Genomic DNA, 19656 nt, shown 5'->3' with positions numbered 1-19656 from the left:
TTTCTGTTTATTAATCCATGTTACTAACCTAAGATTAATCTAAGGGAACTGGAAGTAAATTTTGTATTAGTTTTAACTATGTAAAACAAAGCCCTCCAGTTTTCCAGGGCAAATTAAAAATTTATTAACCGCTAGTTTATTTTAGAAGTTTGTAATAAAAAACATTAAATAATCCTTGGGTTTTATTAAGCAGTTTTAAAGTGTAAATTAGAAATGTAAAACTAAAAATATGTTCTAGCGTAAACAAAACTGCAACACAAAAAGTCCAATAACTTTTATCGTTATAATTCCAACCTGGAACCTCTGGCATCGTAGCACAGTGTGCTAACCACTCTCTGCCACCATCTACTGACTGGACCATAGTGGCTCAAGAATGTTTGTATTGGCAAGTTTTATTCCTCCTGTACTACACATCCATAAATAACATAAAACTTCGACAATATACATAAGTTCACATAATATTTAGAAATAAATAGGCATTGCAATATTCACACACTTAGGACATGAAGATCAAAGTGTGAATACATGTATAACATCTCCCACAAATCTAGCTAATTCCATGTAACTTGGTACAAAAAAAAAAAAACTATCGATTTCAGTGACCCGCTGTCACCATTTACTGAAGGCTGTGATTTCGAGTGGTACTTAACCATATTTTTTGCTATGATCATGGATGAGTAAATATACTTTTCTGCCTTACCTGCTGCCTAATCCTTGTTATAATCTGCTCGCTTTCATTCTGAGTGAACTTGAAGAGTTCTTGAACAGCCTGTCGGGAAGCTCCGTGCTCCTTGAGAAGTAATTCCACAGCCGGGACTTCATTGGAAAGAATTGCCGTACGATACTGAGACTGCAGGGTTTCTATTGTTTTGTCCAACTGAAAAGTAAAATTTCCAATGAGAAATAATTTCTGAAGTTTAATCTACAAACTTTAAGTTAAACATTCTTGTGTTTAACCTAACAAACAACAACGTGTGTTGTATACATGAACATGAAAATCATACGTTGATAATAACTTGAGGGAACACTTGTCACAGTTTACTAGTACTGTCATAATTAAATGACTTTCTTGAATTCAGAATATCGCTATTGGGTTATTTATGATAGTCAAGATCTTTCTCCCTTGAACCCATTCATTACACTACTACATGAGGTATGGAGGCTCTACACTCTCTTAAATCAAACCAAACTTTATTAAAGTTTGTGTTAAGTCCACTTTATGCACAGTTTAAAGTGGGATCCAAACCACTACGTACCTCCACATCAGGTATCAAACCTGGGAGGCCTTGATTACAAGGGAACAGCATTACCACTACACCATCAGGGAGGTCCTACACATTCTCAAACTGCCATACTGGAGGTGATGTGATCAGCACCATTCTTCCCTCCACACCCACCCCTTCTCAAGGTACCCAGCATCTGATCTAACAAAACAATCTCTAATTTCATGACAATCTACGACAGTGGTGTTACCCAGAAATTATAAAGAAAAAATATGACCAGAAAGGTGCGAGGATGGGTGATCTTTACACTATATATTCTCCACAATACTAACCAGGGTACCTTTGGCAATGGAGAATAAAATTGCTATTTCAGCACTTTTATCAGAGGGAGGCAGCTACATTCTACAGTTATAATACAGTGTGATTAAGTTATCACAGTCCCTACGCTAAATTTCCACCTCCAAATCCCATCTATTAAATCTATCATCCTACTTGGGTGTAAATTTTATGTTCACATAGGCTAATTGATATTGGACCTACATTTGATGACTAGATCATTGACTGCAATTTCTCTGAATGCTAAACGTAATTTGCAATTGAAGTGAATCACACTCAAATAGACATCTCCTGTTCATCAGTGAAGTTGCAAGAACAAACACACATAGGTTGGTGTAAGAAAGGAATTTCGGTCTGTTTGATGGTGGAAAAATAATGTACTGCACTTGAATAAAAAAAAATAAAAACATCCATGCTCTCTTAATGAAATACAATTCTAGATCAGTAATTCTGTGCATTATATTTTACAAGAAATCAGGTTATGTAGCATCCCCCACATCATCCTAAATATAAAGTATTCTGGAATGAAACTGAAATAACTGGGGGTAACTCCCCCCGCCCCCTTTCCCCATTGACTAACTGCTACAAGTTGGATCTTTCAACTGTTTCCAAGCAGTGCTTAATTCCACTACCTAGAATGTGATGATTAATTGACTGACTTATGTCGCCATCTTTTGGGGCATTTCAACACTACATTCAATGCCTTCCTAAACTGAAGAATACATCTACTATATGGTGCTGCAAAATTTCAAAGAAAGAGAGAAGAATCGCAGTAAATATGACAAGATTGTTGATATTATTGTGACTTTTATTGAAAAATGAATCTGTATTTCTCAACTGTGTTAGAGCTTGACATGTCCTTTCCCATTGCACTAATATTTATTGTTATTAATTATCTTTTCTCTTTTACAAATGTTTATTGTTCATTTATCTTAATTTCTGTAATTTACCTATCACTGATAATGTCAGGATAGTGACTAACCTGTATACACTTATCTTGTAAGGGCTGTTATCATGGCAATTACAGATGTGTTTTGTCTTGACTTGAAAGTTTGGGGTCGGTTTTTTGAATAGAGTGATCAAGTTGAATTATAAGAAGTTTAATTTCTTTGAGTGACATGGATTATATGTTAGGCATATAAGTATTTAGTTTGAAAAAAGAAGTAAAATAGACTTCCCTTTTCTTAGTGCAAACTTAACTTTGATTTTTATTTGGTTTGAACAACGAAGAGAGATATTACCCCATACCATGAGAGGCATCACGTGTATGCTTTCGAGTCTTTCATGTGAATTTATTATTTGCTCTGGTAGTTAAATCAAGTTCTTTTGACCAAAGAACACGTCAAGCTTACCTCTGCCAAGTTCTTGAAGAAAGCAATCAGCATCTGAACCAGGATTTGATACTCTGTTATAATTGATTGAAGCTTCTGGTGTTGCTGCATAAGGCTGCTTGTTATATCTTCCTTAATTCCTTGAACTTCTCCTGCAAAAGAAAAAGTAGCAATAGTAAGGTAAAAATTTTATCACATTGTATACGTTTATTATTAAACAAATCAACTAATTTTGAAGAGAAAGTGTCATTCCTGGTTTGTCGATGTAACTAATATTGCTTATTTATACCAGAGAGACCACAGCAGTGGAAGGAGTGGTAACAGAAAGCAGGCCTAACTTAAGACAGATTCAGACTGACTGCAGAAAATGATAAAGCTCATGAAGCATTGTAGTGCCACAGAGAGGGGGTGGGGTTAGAAGGGGGGAAGAGACTATGGGCACAAATGGGAGATATGGAGTGAATTAATGAATGATTTTACTTCAAGTTTCTGTCACTTTCAGCTAATTGCAAAGTTGAGAATGAATGGTGATAAGATGAAGGGACAAAGAAACACACATGGATGGTACAAAAGCACAAGTCCCATAGAAGATACACTGGCCATGGGTCCAGACGCCAGAGCCTCATTAGTCTGCAAAATGCAGTCCAGCAGGAGCGTATATTCTAGGCTAGCTAGGCTATCTGTGAAGCCTGAAGTCTAGAGAATAAAATACTGGAGAAATAAAATGATTGAATATCAGTGAGTTGGCAACCTGATTTTTAGGAGTTGGCAACCTGATTCTTAGGAGTTGGCAACCTGATTCTTAGGAGTTGGCAACCTGATTCTTAGGAGTTGGCAACCTGATTCTTAGGAGTTGGCAACCTGATTTTTTAGGAGTTGGCAACCTCATTTTTAGGAGTTGGCAACCTGATTTTTTAGGAGTTGGTAAACTTATTTCTATTCATAGCCTAGGACCTTAGAGTCAGTATACGTCACTGCAGTCCAGAATGTACTACATGGAAGGGAGGTTGACAATTGGGTGTCTTCGGAAAGGGTCACCCCCTACACCCTGGGGGGTAGGGAATAGGGGCAAAGATGAGGAAGAATATTAAAAAGGATTCTGCAATTAAGTTCCAAACAATTTACAAAAATATAAGATCAGGAAAATTTATTGGCAGCTTTACTGATATACCAACATTCCACCAACAGATGATGACTTCAAATGTCTTGCCAGGCAAGCCAAAGTGATAATGGAAGCTGTCAAGCAGGACTAGTTGAACACAAGCCACATCTGACCTGCTATTGTTTTTCATGTGGCCTGTGTTAGGATTTATAAGGCCTCTACATTTACTCTGAGGCATTGTTTTTAGTGTAAATATAAATGTAATATGCCAATTGTTCAAGTAGTTGCTGAACATACATAAAGGTTTGGACACCCCTCACTGTAAAGACACTAAAAAGAAAAGTAACAAACATCAAAGGTACAAAACAGGTATGCCCCCCCCCCCCCCTCCCTGAGACATATGTAAGTTTATGGATGTGTGACGTTGCGATTATATATTATATAAAACCCGCACCATCGCAGTTTACAGAAGGAACTTTCGTTTGAGAAAATAAAAAACGAAGTTCTCATGTCCGTCGCCAGAGGGTAGCTCCTTCTGTCTGCTGTACACGGAAGTGCTGCCTCCTTGCGACACTACCCAGTACCTCCCCCAAAACTACGCGGAAATTGCTGGTTCTCCCACACTTCCACTTTGTGCATAGATGGGAACCTGAAGGGACATACTTTCACCAGGCAGCTGCAGTCGCTCTTTTATCAGCCCAATCTTCTAGTACCGTACCATAGAACTTGAGGTTTTCATGGTGAGCAACAGGAGCATGCTTTAGACGATCTAGATACCGGACTGTGAATTGACTCGCCATGTCACCGAAGACAAATTGTGTAATACACATTTAAGGTACGTAGAATCGGAAGGTTCTGGTAAAATTGCGACCACGCGCAAAGGACCTATAGTGAAGTGAACTTAAAATCTCGAACTTAGTGCAGCTGGCCGTACACATCTACTTTCGGACCTTTTGTTATTTTTTTGAACCACGAATTCATTCGTTCCCTTTTGAAAAGAAACTACGGCACGAAAAAGTGAAATTTTGACTGTCCCTTAAACGGAAACTATATTATATTAAATTTTCGACCGTTGCAAGCATACTCTCGCCAGATTTGTGAAATGGGTATCCAGTAGCCAAAGTCGTATTCACGTGCATGATTTTTCTAGATTTTTGCCCGTCGGCTATAGGATTGTGAATGCGTCATTAAACAGAGAACTGATCAAAGATAAGTTCCATTTGGGCCATAGTGTAGATTATTCGTCTTGGTGGAATATTGAAGAGGGATTGCAAAAGAATATTTGACAAAAAAAAGGCCTCATACGTAAATTCTTGTGCGTCAAATTCCCCCCTCCCCCTTATTGTAATTTTACCTTCCGTTAAGTTTTCCTTCCAAGTAGTAGCGTCAAATCGTTGGCTTTTGTGATAGTAAAGTTACATACTCATTTGTAAGTTAACGCGACACAGATGAATAAATCCTTAAAATATAAATAATTGTTGGATGAGATAAAAATACGTAACCAAACCCTTGTACCTGAATATTGTAGTAATATAAATATATATATGTGCCAGGCTCGCTGGTCGAGTTGTTGGTAACGTACGCGAACCTTTATGTGCGAATGTTACTAGATGCACGAAAAGGGGGGTGTTGCATAAATTGTGGTTAAATTAATGTCTGTTATTTAAGGTGACAATAATATTGTTGATAGATGTGTTGGATATATATATATACACATACATTTACATATATGTGTACATTTCATTTTTCAACGACAGTTTTTGAAGTAAATAAAAGTCACGATTGTTAACGTTTTTTGCTTGTGCTCTCTTTGCGTTTACACATCGCTATGCACTAATGTAAATTTGGTAACCATCCATACGTTATCTTGTCGCGCAACGCACATACCGCATAATCTTGAGTGTATTTGAAATATATGGTGTATTCCTTTTGTGTAATTAAAATTGTTTGTTTTCAGGCGTTGAGATTATATATATATATATGTATGTATGTATGTATGTATGTATGCTCTTGAATTTTGGGGGTTGCTTTTTGGGTGGACTTAGTACTTTTGGCAGGGGAGAAATATTAAGCATATTGATATCTTTGTTGGTAAAATTGGTACCTAACGGACGTATTGAACGCGTGATCCGTTCGACCCACTACAACAGGGTTTTGCTCGCCGAGGTGCGCGTGTGGATCAAGCAATTGCTGGATGCACACACGATAAAGGCGTTTGCAGAAATCTATCTTGGGACGTTTTGCCTAGGTTAAATAAATAGGGTTATTGACTATTACCATCTCCGGCATTGCTTCCAACATACCGATCCCTCGCGGGCATCGATAAACCCCAAAACCAAAAGGACACGTCACAGATGTTACCATAAACTTATACATTACACACACATATTTCATTTCAGTCAGAGTAATTTATCTTAATTATTGGAAGGGTGTTGCAGGAACATGATAACTTCAATCTGAATAAGTCATTATTTGAAAGGGGCAACACTACTATGGGGGAAACATGGCTTGTTTGCCCTCACTGGCAAAAAAGTACCTTGCTTGCTCCCCCCTGAAAAAAATCCTGCAGACCTCCATGAAAACAGGAAAGACCAAATGTGATGATAATTATTTCATTCCAACTGTCAGTCACTAATTGCTGTTCCCAAGATGCATTAAGCCGCAAAAAGATATTTGAGCATACTGGCACAGCTTGGAACAAGGCAAAGATCTCAGAAATGGATTAGGTGCACACAGTGTTTGAAAACATACCTTTCGATGATAGAGTCTCTGTTGTTTTAACTCTCAGCTCAATCTCTGTTTGTGCTCTCTTCACTTCTGATAGGAACTTCTGTAACTGCTCTTCCAATTCTTGAGCAATCACCTTGGAGGAGGAACTGCTAGTTAGCAACACTGGGTAGCACTGGGCATCTAACTTCGAAACCCAGTCAATGGTCTGAGGAGAAAATATATACAATAGGTTTACAATAGCAAACAAGTTTATCAGGATCAGTTACAAAAAGAATTATTTTGTAATGTAATTCATTAAACATGGATTAAGGTTCACTTCTATTTAATTAATTCAAGAACTGGCTTCAGTTGCAGGTCATATACAATGATCATATTTAACATTCCCAAATTATGCACTAATTTTCATGAGTTTTTCAGGTTTTACACAACGGAAGAAATCTTATATTTTACGGGCTTATTAGTGAACCAAATTTCGTTCCAGTAACTTTAGCAGTTTGAGATATCAACAGTTGACAGACTGACAAATTGATTATTATAACAGGTGCATTTGTGGCGATAAGTACCCTGAAATTTTACTTTCAGCAGTTTTAGTAATTCACAAAGCATCAGTGTCAAATATGAAAAGTTGCATCAACTGACACAATTTATGTAAACTGCATTTGGTCCATCTTATCCTATCTGCACTCGCTGAAGGCTGACTTTTTGTGTAGAAACCTTGCGAAACTTGTCAGTATCACCAGTAGACGAAGACAACAACTACTTTCAGGTTGCCAGGTTATGCATAACTTATCCAGGAATATTTAAACACCACTACCATTAAAATCTTGCAATTCAGTATACACTTTACTACAGTGTGGCAACTCCATGTGCGTAAATGTTGCTACACTGCTTTCAATTAACTCATCTCATTTCTAATTGGCAGAAACTGTTGAGCCATCTCTGGCACAGAAATGTCAACAGGTTAGAGCAAACTGAGTTTACATAAAGAAGATATATAAAATATATTCAGGCAACAATTATGCAATTACACTTGTTACTGTCATTGCTGTGTTGTTGTAAGTCAAAAATTGACTGCAAGCTATTCCCACTGACAGGCAAGATTCGATGTGTACCAGGATGGAAAGAAGTGGTTCCGCAACTTACCCGGGTGCTCTCGCTCATCAGCCTCTCCCACTGGACTTTGAACTCCCGTTCCATGGTGATCTTGGTCTGCCAGAACTGCCACGATTCCGTGATCACCAGTTGACGTCCCCCGAAGTGCTCCACAAGCGTCTCCACGCAGAGGCGGGCTCGTTTGATATCTAGATATGGATCCTGGACCTGAGAATAGAAATTGGAGTGAGTCCAGCTACCCTTGGAGGAGCCATAAACACTGCCATTCACACATTTTCCAGATGCTGAAAACAGCTGGAAGAGCTGAAACATGTTCCAAATAACCTCTTTTCCCCTCTCCTTTTCAACTTTCAAAACTGAAATCAATTTTCTTGTCTCGTCTTCAGTCTCGCAGTTCTATCTTTCTTGGTGCTACCCATGAAAGTTTGTGTAGCCCAAAGTTCCACTCTTCCTCTCCAAACAGAAGAAACTTGGTGTGATGATTTGATTATTAAAATTATTATGGGTGCATCAGCACTGATTGTACCCTTCACTTTGTAAGGGGATAGAAACTAGAAAACGACAAGAATGGGACTCAATGCGCTGACCACATGTTTGTTACCCAACACAAAGGCCACTTGGCTAGACATGGCCCTCAAAGAGCTATTGTAAAAAGGTGTTTCAAGTTGTTGTTTTTTTCTACTGCACTATATTATAGGGATGGACTGTCCCAATTAGCCTATTCATGCATTATGTCTATTTTGAACATCCAGTCGCCACACACTCATCACGAACTAGCAGACATGAAATTTTTGCATCAAATCATTAATGGAAAAATTAAAACCGAATTCCCTGTCAACCAATTTCATCTACGAGTACCAGCGGCAGTGCCAGCATTATTCATCTAGGTATGCTGAGGGGGTGCGGAAAGAAATTTAGGGGGTGCGATTCTGAAAATAAGGAAAAAGTTTAAAATATATGTGTGAAATATATAACTTTAGATTGACATTCGTTTTCCAGGGATGCTCCTCCCCCCCCCCCCCCATCCTTGCCCTATATGTATTAAGTCTTCTACTCCAAGAAAGTGGTCATGCAGTGTAAACATTCAGATACACGTTGCAGTCTTATTGAACTACGTAGTGAAATACAAAATAAAATCATCCTGCCCTTAAAATCACAATTTCTGAACCTTTTCAATGTAACCAATGAAGGTACAAAATACATAGTACATTATACCTTCCATCTGCCACAAGACAAAACGCGAAGAGCACAGCAACTGTATCATCTTAAAAATCCCTTCTGCTGCACTATCCCCAACAACAAACTGTAAAATTTCTTCGTGAACATTGGACCTCTTCCTAACAGTTTTTGAAAAAGCTTGAAATGGTAAGTTTACTAGACATGTTACGTGGAACAAATACATAGAATGTATTAAGAAGAAAACTAACCTTCATGTTACAACTCGCATTAAATAATTTCCCGAGCATGACCTGGTGATACCTTAAAAACAGATGAAATTTTTGCTCCAGTGTAAGGAAGAACCGGTAGGTGGAAAACAAACCATTTATCAACAATGCAAGAAAGAAAAACATAACTCACATTAAGCTCATAATCAGATAGATCATATTCTCATTGATAAGAGAAGGCATACTAGTATAATTGACGTTCGTACACATAGAGGTGCTGACTGTGCCAGTGACCATTATTTAGTAATTGCTAAATTAAGAGAAAGACTCTCAGTGATAAATCATAAGCAACAAAATCTAAAAGTTATAAAATTTGATACAGGAAAGTTTGTTGATGAAAGAATTAAGAAAGATTACCAAATTAAACTGTCAAATAGATTTGATGTTTTGCAGGATTTAAATGATGATGAAAATATAAATGAAACAGACGTAAATAAGAATTGGGAGCACATACGTAATGCAATAGAATCAGCAGCTAAAGAAAGTATAGGATACCATAAACCAAGAAAAAGTAAGCCGTGGTTTGATAATGAATGTCATAATCTAATAGAAATAAGAAATCAGGCTAGACTTAGATGGTTAAATAACTCTGATGATACAAATCTAAGCAATTATAATAGAATAAAGCGAGAAGTTAACCGCACGTTTAGAAGTAAAAAAAGAGATTACTTGAAAAGCAAAATTGACGAAATTGAAACAAACAGCAAAAATAAAAATATCAGAGATTTATATAAAGGTGTAAATGAATTTAGAAAGGGGTGGCAACCTAAAGTAAACTTGATAAAAGATAAAGACGGTGATTTTCTAGCTGACCCATGCGATATTCTAAATAGATGGAAGAACTACTTTAATGACCTTTTAAATGTCCATGTAGGAGATAAATCAGAAGTAAATGAAGTCCACACAGCAGAACCTTTAGTTCCAGAACCTAACTTGACGGAAGTTAAAGATGCTATTAAAAGGCTAAAGAATAACAAAGCACCTGGCATTGATTTAATACCAGCTGAGTTAATTAAATATGGTGGAAATTCATTAATATGTCAAATTCATAAATTAATTTGTTTAATATGGAATAAAGAAGAAATCCCTCAACAGTGGAAAGAATCCATAATTGTTCCTGTGTTTAAAAAAGGTGATAAAATGAACTGCAATAATTACCGTGGAATTTCTCTACTCTCAACAACATACAAAATATTGTCTAACATTATTTTAACAAGACTAACCCCATATGCTAATGAAATTATAGGTGATTATCAATGTGGATTTAAACGTAACAGATCAACTACAGATCAAATTTTTCACATCAGTCAGACACTTGAAAAAAAGTGGGAATATAATCAAAATGTCCATCAGCTATTCATTGATTTCAAAAAAGCATATGATTCGGTCAAAAGAGATAAATTATATAATATATTAGTAGAGTTTGGAATACCTAAGAAGCTTGTTAGTATGATAAAAATATGCACCAGTGAAACAGAAAGTAAAATTCGTGTGGGTAATAATATGTCTGACAAATTTACAATTCATGATGGGTTAAAACAAGGAGATGCATTATCTCCATTGCTCTTTAATTTTGCCTTAGAATATGCTGTAAGGAAGGTAAAAGAAACTAAAGAAGGACTAAAATTAAATGGTGTGACTCAGTTGTTAGCATATGCAGATGATGTAGACTTACTGGGGGATGATGTGAATACAATTAAGAATAATGCTAAAATATTTTTCAAAACTGCTAAAGAGATAGGTTTGGAAGTTAACAAAGAGAAAACTAAATATATGCTTACAGGCCGAAACCAAGTGTTAGGTAATAATCAAAATCTAATTATTGATAACTCGTTTGAACCAGTTTCCAAATTCAAATACTTAGGAGTAATATTAACAAATGAAAATTATATTAAAGAGGAAATAAAAAGTAGGCTTAATTCAGGAAATGCATGTTACTTCTCTCTTCATAAACTTTTGTCTTCTCGTTTAATATCTAAGAAACTAAAAGTTAAAATATACAAAACCGTAATTTTGCCTGTAGTATTATATGGGTGTGAAACTTGGTCCCTTACATTGAAAGAGGAACATAAATTGAGAGTATTTGAAAATAAAATCCTTAGGAAAATATTTGGACCTAAAAGGGATGAGGAGACAGGTGAGTGGAGAAGGTTACATAATTTAGAACTACATAATTTGTACTCATGTCCAGATATTATTAGAATAATTAAATCAAGAAGACTTAGGTGGGCAGGCCATGTGGCACGAATGGGAGAGGAAAGAGGAGTTTACAGGATTCTTGTTGGGAAACCAGATGGTAAGAGACCTGTAGGAAGGCCAAGACGAAGATGGAGGGACAACGTTGAGATGGACCTAAAGGAAATCGGTAGGGATGGAAAAGAGTATATAGAACTTGCTCAAGATAGGAACAGATGGAAGGCCTGTGTTGCTGCAGCCATGAACCTTCGGGTTTAAGAAGGCTAGAGAGTTAGTTAGTTAGTTACATTAAGCTATAGGCTATTATCATAAACCACAAACAAAAAAAGATAAAATTCATAACAACAATGCTGACGCAAGAAAAAAATGGCTGTTGATCTTTACCGATGCTGCCGCCAGTACAGAAAAGTATCGGCATCTCTTTCAGTGCTTGCCTGTTGCATACAATAAAAACGGTCTTACTTCAGTACCTATTATTCGGCGCTCAATATGACAACATGACATAATATTACATATTGATGTTAGTGTTTTCAGTTGAACGTAGGGGGTGTTGAAGGGGCATGCAAGAACCCCCCTCATGCCCCCCTGGTGCCACCCCCAACGAGTACCCGCATGGCCAACCCGCAACATAAAGCTCTTTCATATTCCCGCTACAAATCTCTCTCTCTCCTACAGCAGTCTCTATACTTTAGGCTCCCCCACTTATATAATAACCTGCCTGTAAATGTTGATATTTTCTTTTCAGAACACAGTTTCCGACAATCACTAAGAATGTACATGTTAACATCTTTTATTTCGTCTGCCATCTTGTATTGTCTTGTTGTTATTTTTATTTTTCTTGTTACTACAGTTTCAGTATAAAATGGTCTTTCAGTACTGTATCTGAAACTTTAAATAAATAAATAAAGTGGACTTAAAACAATTCAATTCAATATAGGATGGATATGGACAGATAAGAAATTCTGGCTGATAGTGATACAATAAAGATCAAATTTACCAATATAAAATATGCTGATAACCAATATTCCACCTATATCATATAATATTCCAAATGGTCCTTGAAAAACCTGAGTGGTTCATTGACCTCCTTAATAAATGTATGTAACCAGATGACTGCAATGCAAAAGAAGCTGCAAATTTAGAAATTTACTTTTAACGAAAGTAAGGCATGGACATTATATGTTTGTATCCATACAAAATTATAACAAAATGACAGAATATTGCACTACATTATGTGTGTATATATATATATCAGACCGGTAAAATTAAAATTATTGGTAATTTTACAGATACAATGCCCATATCAGCCAATACAGATAGGGTACCAATTAATGAGTCCCATCCCTATTATATAGAAGAAGTCGGTGTAGCTCAGTCATTAGGGCATCTGACTACCATGCAAGAGACCCTGGTTCGGGGGAGAACCAGGACTTTTTGAACCTGTTCAAGTGGCTCCGGCACCCACCCAGCGTTGTATAAAGTGGGTACTTGGAGGAAACTCTGGGGGGGGGTAAAGGCAGCCAGGAGCATGGTGCTGATCACATCATCCCAGCTTGGCTGAGATCAAGAAAGTGTGGGGCCCTAACCTCACACCCCCGATACGCCCTCAAGGCATGGTGCAAAGCACAGGGGAGCACTTTAATTATTTTTTTCACTTTACATCCCTATTATATTATATAACAAACAGCAGCTCCAAACGTTCAGGCATCTCCACAGTGTGCCAAGCCCTAGCTAGTATTCGTCAAAAATTTTGATCATCACTAATGTAAGTTACATGAGACAATAAAACACTACATTAAATTAACATTACAGCTAGCAATTCTAGTTACATTACAGTTGGTAATAGCCTAAAGAGGAATATTTAAAAAATATATAATTTAATCTAAAATGGAAAGGGAAAAATACCAGGTTGGCCCAGAAATAAAGTTAGTCAAAATACTGACTACTTCATACTTTTGGTCGCTTCTCTTTGGAATGGGGGCACCTTGCATAATTTTGAAATTTAGAATTTCAAGACAATTTTACTATAATGACACCTGTTTGCACTGGGCTGCCAAAAAAAATCACAACAATAATGACAAACTGACAATGTCTAAACTTTTAGAATAATTAATTGATTCTAACTTTCTGTGGACTATTTAGTTAACTCTTTTGTTCATAAATACAGTTACAACTAAAATTGTCCAAGTATAACTTTGTACAGTTTACAATGTTGCACATTCGACAGTGAGTGTGTCCTTATCTGATCAGAAGCATAGAATAGACATTTGATATGAATGCCAAAGATCCAGGTTTGAACCTTGGTTCAGCCAACTTTCATATGGTTTTTAAATGAGTTGCAATACATCCTCGGTGTATCTCAACCATACAGTAATTTCAGTTTATAATAGAGAAATACATTTGTTTTCATGAAATTATCAGCATACTTACCAATAAATAGATTTGTTATTATTCATTACTTAATACTTCGAGGCGAATAATCTGAGACCTCTCTAATTTCAAGGAAATATCTTAATCAAACAAAATGTTCAAACATTACCACTACGTACACATGTAAGCGAAAAATGCAGGCTCAGCCAGGACTCATGCCTAAGTCTCTGGTATATGGTGCCATTGGTCTACAAACTGAGCTACTGAGTCAACCTTGGTTTTATCTAATTTGTTTTTTTTAATTTCCCTAATTTACCTGTGTGGAACTGTCAGTGCTGTACATCACCTGCGAGTGACAAATTATAAGGCAATCCTAATCTCTGTCACATTAGAAAGAAGGTTTGTTAATTCTGGAGTTCAATGGCTTCTGGAAGTACTTTGTAAACACACATGGTTTACAGAAGAGGAAGAATCCCTGCTGTTCCAGTTTGAAAAAAAAAAGTGTATATATTATCTTACCAGATACAGCTTTCTGGTAAATAAAAACTGTTGCTCTATGAAAGTGTGTTACTGCTAATATCTATCCGACATCTTTTATCCTTGCAAAGTTTTTGGTGTTTTGCCAAGAAAAGCAAACCAAGACATACACAGGAAGGGAATTTTCTTCCCTCCCTCCCACGCACAAGAAAAGAAGTTGGAGTTTCAACAAGTTGAGTATTCTTTGAATACTGAGCCAATGTGAAGGCTAAATCAGTATTGCTCTGCGCCTGCTTTCTGGAGGACAGAAATCTAAGAACAGAGGGAAAACCATTATGACAAGCGTCCACCATGTTTAACAAAAAGTTTCCTAACTAAAATTTCTGGTTTGAATAAAAACACAAGAATTATTTTGAACACTGAAAATAAATTTATATCTAATGATTTATGTATTATACTTTGCTTATCGCCACTTTTGGCTAATCGCGACTGTGAGGATGAATGGTGGTAAAATAAAATTGATGAAAGGACAATCGCAAGTACACATGGACAGCACAAAAGTCTCAAAGACGATTATACTGGTTGTGAGGACATTGCCACCAGTGTAGGGTTACCAGATCGCTATAAGGGAAATGTAGGACATGCTGTCCCAAAATGTAGGACATTAAGTCAAAATGTAGGACACAAAACATTCTCAATAAATAATACATATTTCTATCGAACACGTTAGAAAGTAGTTGAAAATGACACTTTTCACATATAAAAAAATGAATTCTTAATGAATTTTTAAATGCAAAATTTCAAAACTTGCAATCATATTAATCAATGCACCTCTTACTACATGATTTAAGTGGTACCTCTCAGAGGAGACAATTTTTTTCAACATTTCAGGTTTAGTCAAACTATATTTATGTTAGAATTTACAGTCAAACTCTTTGAAATTGTAGGGACCAGTACCAAATATTTTACAGACTTTATGAAAAAATAATTTCTCTCGTGAAATGTTGTGTGTTGTGCTGATGGTAATGCAAGTACTCTCTCAACATTTGAATTATGACCTGTAATGTTAAACAAATATTCAGCAATTACCGTAATTTAAAATTCGAGAAGTTTCATCTTGGGTAGTCTTTAGTTCAATAACAGGGTGTCTATACCAAAATAACACATCCAGAATTCTGGACTTTTTCTGGACTTTTCTAGACCTTTTTCCTGTCTTTCTTAACGATTATTTATCCGACCCCTACTTAGGTAAAATTGGAAATTAGTAATTAAGAAAATAAATATTTATTTATTGAAAACCCCTACCAAAGGGCCAGTTAAGATGAAAACTGAAGCTGAATTTGATAAGAGAATTAGATCTGCTTTCTCGTATTAATGCATCCTGAACTGTGTTTGGCAGACGAACAAAGCTTTGGCGTCTGAACTCAAGCCAGTATAATCTTATGTGGGGCTTGTGTCGGTTGTCCCTATATGTTTGTGACTGTCCCTTCATCCATCTTACCTTACCGCCATTTATTATCATCTTCGCGATTAACCAAAGGGAGAGAAAAAAGTTAAGTAAAGTAAACTAAATCAACCAATCAGTCATTATGATAGCAAAAATTCTTGACCACAAGAATAATGTATTGCCTTTGTATTGACTTCTTGACCTATTTGTTGATTACTTTTTCTTGACTGGTAGACACCCTGAATAACTTTGTTCTCTATACCCCTGCTTTACAGTCAAATTATATTGAATAAGAATGGCAACACCTTGTTCCATCAAGCAGGACAAACTTTTTTGCTTTTTGTGTAATGACTGAATCAAAATAAATTTCACCATTGAGTTTGGAAGCGCAGTCCATAGACTTGTAACTTGCATGATTTTCTTCTGTTACCTAATTCCCTAATTAATATTATGTGACGCTCAAAATGTAGGACATTTATGATATTTTTCAAATTCCTCCCGGACGCCGGACATAAGGCTAAAATGGAGGACATGTCCGGGAAAATCCGGACGTCTGGTAACCCTACACCAGTGACGTATTCTACTATGTTATCTAGTATACCGCTGGCAAACCAACATTTTCATATACATAGAAATTGCTGTTTTTCTTGTACTTGCATGCCTACATTGGCATTTCATTTATATTACATCTAATTAATACATAATAAATATACACAACAGTAAACCAGGTTAAATTTTTCAGATAACGCCACTGATCACCATTATTCAGAGGACATCAGCAGAGATCCTCCTCTACACTGTAATAATTCTCGCTAATGGAGGTGAAGGATTTTGGGGAATAAAAACAAGTTGAAGGGAGAGAGAACCTTTGCAGTCAACGTAGGGATGAAGAAGAAGCTAGATGAAAACTGAAGGCTGGGAGACATGCCACTGAGGTCCTGACGAGCAAGGGTGACTTGTAGGTTGGGCAGGTAACATACCATTCTTATCAAGCCAGTCAAGATGCACAAGGGATGTACACATGTGTCAAGTTCAAATTGTGCTCCTTTCATAATTAACTAGTGACTGAGATTAATAATCTTTAAGCACATCTGAGAATAACACAAAAAATAACTCCCAATTCCTTTCTTTTTCTGGGCACACCCCTGATTTCATGAACCCTTTTCTGAGAAGAACCACAATTTTTTTGGAGTTATTGATGCAAAACTTTGTTTATTAGTCTTATCATTCATATTAAATACTTACCTTTGAAGCATCTTCATGGAAGTTCCTCGCTGTATTTGTTAGTTGCAGATAGAGTTGCTGAATGGACAACCACTTCTCCTCCATGAGCTTTATGGTGTTTTCGTGTATCCTGTCGGTGCCCTTCCTAAATTCATCCTCCACGGCATCCAGTTCATTGGCCAGCTGGACAGCCAGGGTATGGAACTTCACGTATATCACAGATAAATCTATTCTGTTCTCCAGAACAGATTTCAAGTTCATCCAATGTGATCGGAGATTGTCCACTTTCTGTTCTACGTCTCGCCTCTGCTCCTGGTCAAGGAACTCCAAAATTGGTGGCAGTGTGGACAAGAGAGCATCGATTTCCGTTCCTTTCATCTGCAACCGCAAGAAATAACAGATCTTTTGTAATTGTCCATGTTACAACAGGGTTCACTATGCCAACTTTGATTTGTACAAAAAACAATGTAATTATACTAGCACATAAAAGTTAACAAAATAATACCAAAAACTAATTTTAGCAAGGCATATGTGACAGATATAAAACAGGAAAAACTAGAAAGCAAAGATGGAACTCCTCTAATCAGCATACTCTAAATGTGAAAGTAGTCTATTTTTTTCTGTATTTTACATTTTACACATGGAATATTTTTCCTGAGCATCCAATAATAATCGCTGGTGTCGAGCGAAGTCACACCATAAGAAAAAGCATTACCATAACTTGCTGAATTCCTGTCTATTATCAAAGGAAATAACTTGCTTTGGTTCTAAAGAAATGAAAAATGTGTATTGCCATGTGTATAAGTAAACAACAATGGCAACAAGGACCATTTTTCATGGCAGTGTCGGAGGAACACATACGACATGTCATGCTGTAGGAATTTCACCAGGGACATTCAGCCAGCGCAGCAGCACGAAACATCAATGCTGTATATGGGCAGGATGCTATGGATGTGCGGAAGTGCCAGAGGTGGTTCCAGAGGTTTCATTCTGGAGACACTAGCCTCACCGACAAGCCACAAAAAGGAAGACCTGTTGAGCTGGACAATGATGCCCTGTAAGTAGTGGTGGAGGCAAATACAATGCACACTGTTGAAGAATTGGCCAGCAAACTCCATGTCACCCATTCGACCATTCATAGTCATCTGGAGGACCTTCGGTACATGTCGAAACTTGGGAAATGGGTACCCCATGCATTAATGCCTCACGGAAGCAGAATCGAGAAGACTTCTGCAGTTCGCTGCTCACCCGTCACAGACGTGAGCCATTTCTGGACAGAATGGAGACAGGGAATGAAAAGTGGATCTTCTACCACAACATTACATGCAAACGGCAGTGGGTATCTAAAGGGGGCTGCAGAAACTGTGCCAAAACAGGACCTCCACCTTCGCAAAGTGATGTTGAGTGTTTGGTGAGATATTCGAGGGATAATCCATTTTGAGCTCTTGCCACGGAACCAGACTATCAATGCAGATGTCTACTGTCAGCAGCTGGAATGCCTACGGACTGCACTGTTGAAAACATCCTGCTCTGGTTCATCGCCAGGGTGTGCTGACCCATAGTGATAACGTGCACCCACACATGGCAAGAAGGACCTGTGCAAAGGTGAAGGAATGTGGCTGGGAAAAACTCCCCAACCCAGCGTTTTTACCAGATCTTACACCAACAGACTACTGTCTTTTTCGCACCCTGCACAGCTACCTGTCTGGGAAAACACTGCAAGATGAAGATGACGTGCGACAAACAGTGACCCAGTTCATTGCCTCCAAAACTGGTGACTTCTTTCAGCAGGGGTTTCAGCAACAGGTTGGCAGGTGGAAGAATGTTGTAGGAGTCCGATGGAGACTATTGTCCTGACTAACAGTAGTGTTCCAGGAAAGTTATAGTTCTCTCTCTTATGGTGCAAAAATACATTACTTATCGGATGACCTGATATAATTTGGCACAGTCACACCTGGTATTTCCCGAATATCACACGCATTCCTTTTTATGTAGACTGCCCTAAGGGGCTATGTACAATCTACTACACAGCAAATATTCTTGCAATAGAGTAATTATCTTAGTAAGAATAGAACTCTTAATACTCCATAGCACTGAAGTAGTTTCTAAATTTTCAGTACATAACCCATATTCGAGTTTCTTTATTTAAGATATTTAAAATATCTACTTTCTTTTAAACTAGGCTCAAGCATGATAGAAAAGTGTTATGAAAAACATTGGGAATGGATGAGAAATGCAAAATCTTATGCAACATGTATGGACAATATACTTGTAAAAAAGCTTAATCAGAAGAAAACTATGGGTGATAGAAAATTTCTGACTGCAGTTTGAATTAGTCATGAAAATTCTGTTACACTCACTCTCACACACTCTTTCTTTCTTCTCTGTGTATCAAAAAGTGTATTGACCAGTAATATACAGAACCATACTTACATGTAGATCATTGAGTAACTTGTGATGTAATTCAAGAAAATCTTTGGCCATGGCCAAAACACTTCCCATGTCCTGGTGTCCTTGGACAAAAGCTTCTGCAATGCTCACAAGCCAAGAGTAGAGCTGAAAAAGGCATTTCAGTGTGCATTTAATGTGAATGAAAAATAAGAAATAAATATTTTTCGTACTGTTTCAACAACTACACCTACATGCCATAATGTCATAGGAA

At 37.1% G+C, this 19656-nt stretch overlaps 1 protein-coding gene across 21 annotated transcripts in view; it reads right to left on the bottom strand.

Annotated features, from left to right (window-relative positions):
• sls (sallimus) overlaps positions 1–19656 on the bottom strand; it is an 854140-nt gene that overhangs the window by 560830 nt on the left and 273654 nt on the right. For all 21 annotated transcript variants that reach the window (XM_083122061.1, XM_083122066.1, XM_083122070.1 and 18 more), the window contains 6 exons: positions 19428–19550; positions 17016–17372; positions 7866–8042; positions 6744–6927; positions 2912–3042; positions 701–877 (listed from right to left, as the gene is read on the bottom strand). In XM_083122061.1, the coding sequence (XP_082978187.1) occupies positions 701–877; positions 2912–3042; positions 6744–6927; positions 7866–8042; positions 17016–17372; positions 19428–19550 (1149 nt within the window). The remainder of the gene's footprint in view (positions 1–700; positions 878–2911; positions 3043–6743; positions 6928–7865; positions 8043–17015; positions 17373–19427; positions 19551–19656) is intronic.

The sequence above is a fragment of the Lepisma saccharinum genome, chromosome 5 (assembly GCF_977018435.1).
Source record: "Lepisma saccharinum chromosome 5, izLepSacc3.1, whole genome shotgun sequence".
NCBI lineage: Eukaryota > Metazoa > Arthropoda > Insecta > Zygentoma > Lepismatidae > Lepisma > Lepisma saccharinum.
The sequence above is the reverse complement of the archived record's forward strand: the minus strand, read 5'-3'. Positions and strand labels throughout refer to the sequence as shown.